This window comes from Myotis davidii, unplaced genomic scaffold, assembly GCF_000327345.1.
Source record: "Myotis davidii unplaced genomic scaffold, ASM32734v1 scaffold464, whole genome shotgun sequence".
Lineage (NCBI taxonomy): Eukaryota > Metazoa > Chordata > Mammalia > Chiroptera > Vespertilionidae > Myotis > Myotis davidii.
Genome location: NW_006295287.1, coordinates 116268 through 119018, shown reverse-complemented (window position 1 = coordinate 119018; position 2751 = coordinate 116268). Strand labels below are relative to the sequence as shown.

At 54.4% G+C, this 2751-nt stretch overlaps 1 protein-coding gene across 4 annotated transcripts in view; it reads left to right on the top strand.

Annotated features, from left to right (window-relative positions):
• Window positions 1-328: 328 nt before the first annotated feature.
• The window catches only part of LOC107184123 (binder of sperm protein homolog 2-like), an 11188-nt gene continuing 8765 nt past the window's right edge, over window positions 329-2751 (top strand). For 2 of the 4 annotated variants that reach the window (XM_015567971.1, XM_015567970.1), the window contains exon 1: window positions 329-563. In XM_015567971.1, the coding sequence (XP_015423457.1) occupies window positions 497-563 (67 nt within the window). In that variant the 5' untranslated portion in view covers window positions 329-496. Of the gene's footprint in view, window positions 564-751; window positions 1509-2751 lie in introns of those variants that run through there. The other 2 variants (XR_001514945.1, XM_015567969.1) reach the window with 1 other exon arrangement.

Genomic DNA, 2751 nt, shown 5'->3' with positions numbered 1-2751 from the left:
GCAAACTAGGTATGTGTCCTGATGAGGAACTGAACCCACAACCTTTTGGTGATGGGAAGGTGCCCCACCCACTGAGCCACCGGCCAGGGTGGACTTTCGTTTTAAAAAAAATAAGGAAGGGAGCAAATGAGATGAGGTGGATATGAAAGTATTAAGCCAGAGCGATGGTGCTCAGACGTTAGCAACCACTGGGCTCACCTGGAGGGCATGTTACAACCCAGGCCCTGCGTCCCTTCCCCAGAGCTTCAGAGTCTGGAGTGGGGCCTGAGGATTTGCATTTCCAACCGGCTTGCCGGTGAGGGGGATGGAGCTGGTCTGGGGCCACGCTTCTGAGAGGGATGTGCCTGATCTTCGTGTGCGCCCCGAGGTTCAGGGCAGGGCACACGGTGCTCTGGAGTAAGTCCGTGTGCCCCGGAGCAGCTCGAGTAGGAGGGGCGGGCATTGGGGAGTATAAAGTCAGAGGCAACCTGTGCCGGGGCAGGCCACCTGCAGGTCAATGGAGGTGATGAGAAAGCTGGCAGGCTGTGTGTCCCTGGCGCTCTATATGTGTGGGCTGCAAGCAGGTGAGATGGCACGGGCAGGGGAGGAGAGGAGCAGGAGGAAGGGGAGACCTAGGAGGTGGTGGTTTGGAGTGAGACCGGCAGGAAACAGCATCTATCCATTGTCCCTAATATCTTTTATCTTATTTATTTATTTATTCTTGTTGTGGTCAATCCTTACCCGAGGATATATTTATATTAATTTTGAGAGAGAGAGGGGGAGAGAGAAACATTGATGTGAAAGAGAAACATTGATCGATTGCCTCTCGCACAAGCTCCAACCCGGGGTGGAACCCGAACCCTAGGTATGTGCCCTGACCCAGAATGGAACCTGAAACCCTTCGGGCGCATGGCTCCACTCTCCAACCAACTGAGCCACCCGGCAGGGGCGCCCGATGTCATTTAAATGCAGCACAATGCTTGGTGCAGAGCGGAGGATTTGGAGAGTCCTAAGTTCAAATCCCTGCTCTTCCTCTTGCTGGTTGGGTGCTCACGGGCAAGTCACTCGGCCTCTCCTGACGCCTCAGTCTTCCCATCCAGAGAATGGCAAGCACTGTTAAGAAAGAGGGAGCTCCTAAATCCCGCCTTCAACGTGGATGAACCCAGGGACATTATGGCAAGTGAAATCAGCCAGTTACAGAGGGACACAGACTGCCTGCCTGACTCTGAAGGATCTAACATAGTCAAACCCACAGGCAGAGAGAGTAGAACAGTGATTGCCCGGGGCCGGGAGAAGGCTGATGGGGAGTTAGTTGTTCCAGGAGTAGAGCGTTTCAGTCACCCAAGAGGAGTCAGTCCCAGAGACCTGGTGTGCAGTACGCAATGCCTGGAGTCAGCGATGCCGCCCTGGGCACGTCGACATTCCCTAAGAAGGCAGCGCTCTTGTCAAGAGTTCTTACCACGATTCAAAAAAGAAGAGAAAGAGGAAGCTTATGAGGGGTCGCTAAGATCTTTGGTTAAGGGAACAAGGTGCAAAAGAAACCGTATGAAGGCTAGGCTATCCTTTGTGTAGAAAAGGCGTGAAAGGCTGTTCATACTGGCCCCTGAGCCCTGGCCGGGCAGCTCCGTTGGAGCATTGCCTCAATACGCCAAGGTTGTGGGTTCAATCCAGGTCAGGGCACCTACAAGAAGCAACCGATGAAGGAGTAATGAGTGGGAACAGCTGATAATGTTGCTCTCTCTCCTCCTTTGCTCCCCCCCCCCTTCCGCCTCGCTCTCTCTCTCTCTCTCTCTCTCTCTCTCTCTCATCAATTAAAAAAATACCTGCCTTGAATATTCATAAGCTGACTCTGCAGGTCACAGGAATGACAACACTGATATCTGTGGGGAGGGGGACAGGGTGGTGAGGCTGGGAGGATTTGTATGGTTTTCCTCTTATAGTCCTTGGAAGGGTTAAGGTAGAAAAGGTGGGCGAGGCCCTGGGAGCTGTGGACGCCTGCAGCCCAAGCGCCCGGGGAGCCTGTGGGAGCTGCACATGTTGGTGTATCACTCACTGGAGTCAAGAGGACCACGCACCTTGGGGTGCCATGGGGCACCTGGGGGTTCTAAGCAGGACGGCGTCAGAAGCTATTCTAGGCGTTGGGCTCTGGTTGGGAGGTTTCAGGGGGATTAAGGAAGACGGGTCCACTCAACAGTGGATGTTGTCAGAAAGGGGTAGCTCACTGGGTCTCTATGGAGAAGGGCGAGGAGGAGGAGAACGGTGTGTTGGCGAAGAAGCGCCGTCACTCATGCCAGCCAACGGGAGGAGGCGTTCGGTCATTTGGGACACGGTGACCTTGTCTTTGACTGCCTTTAGGCGAAGTTCTGAAGGGGACTTGCCGTATCTTGTTTCCTCTGGGGGGGGGGGGGGAGAGGAGCTTTTGTGTCCTCCGTCTCAGAACACATTGGACACACTTAGTCCTCAGACAGTACTGGGGATGGTGCTGCTTCCTGGTCATTAACTGGAGGAGGAGGCAGGAGAAGGACGAGGGGGAGCGAGATCTCCGAGTGCTCTTGTCTGAGGTGGTGATCCTGTGAGGTTGTTCAGTTGGCAGCAGAAGGACAGCGTGGAGCTTTTTTAGGGTGGTGGTGGGGGAACTTTTGTGTCCTCTGTCTCAGAACACATTGGACACACTAAGTCCTCAGTCGGTATTGGGGATGGTGCTGCTTCGTGGTCATTAACTGGGGAAGGAGGCAGTAGAAGGAGGAGGGGGGGTGGGGGGAGGGAGTCAAA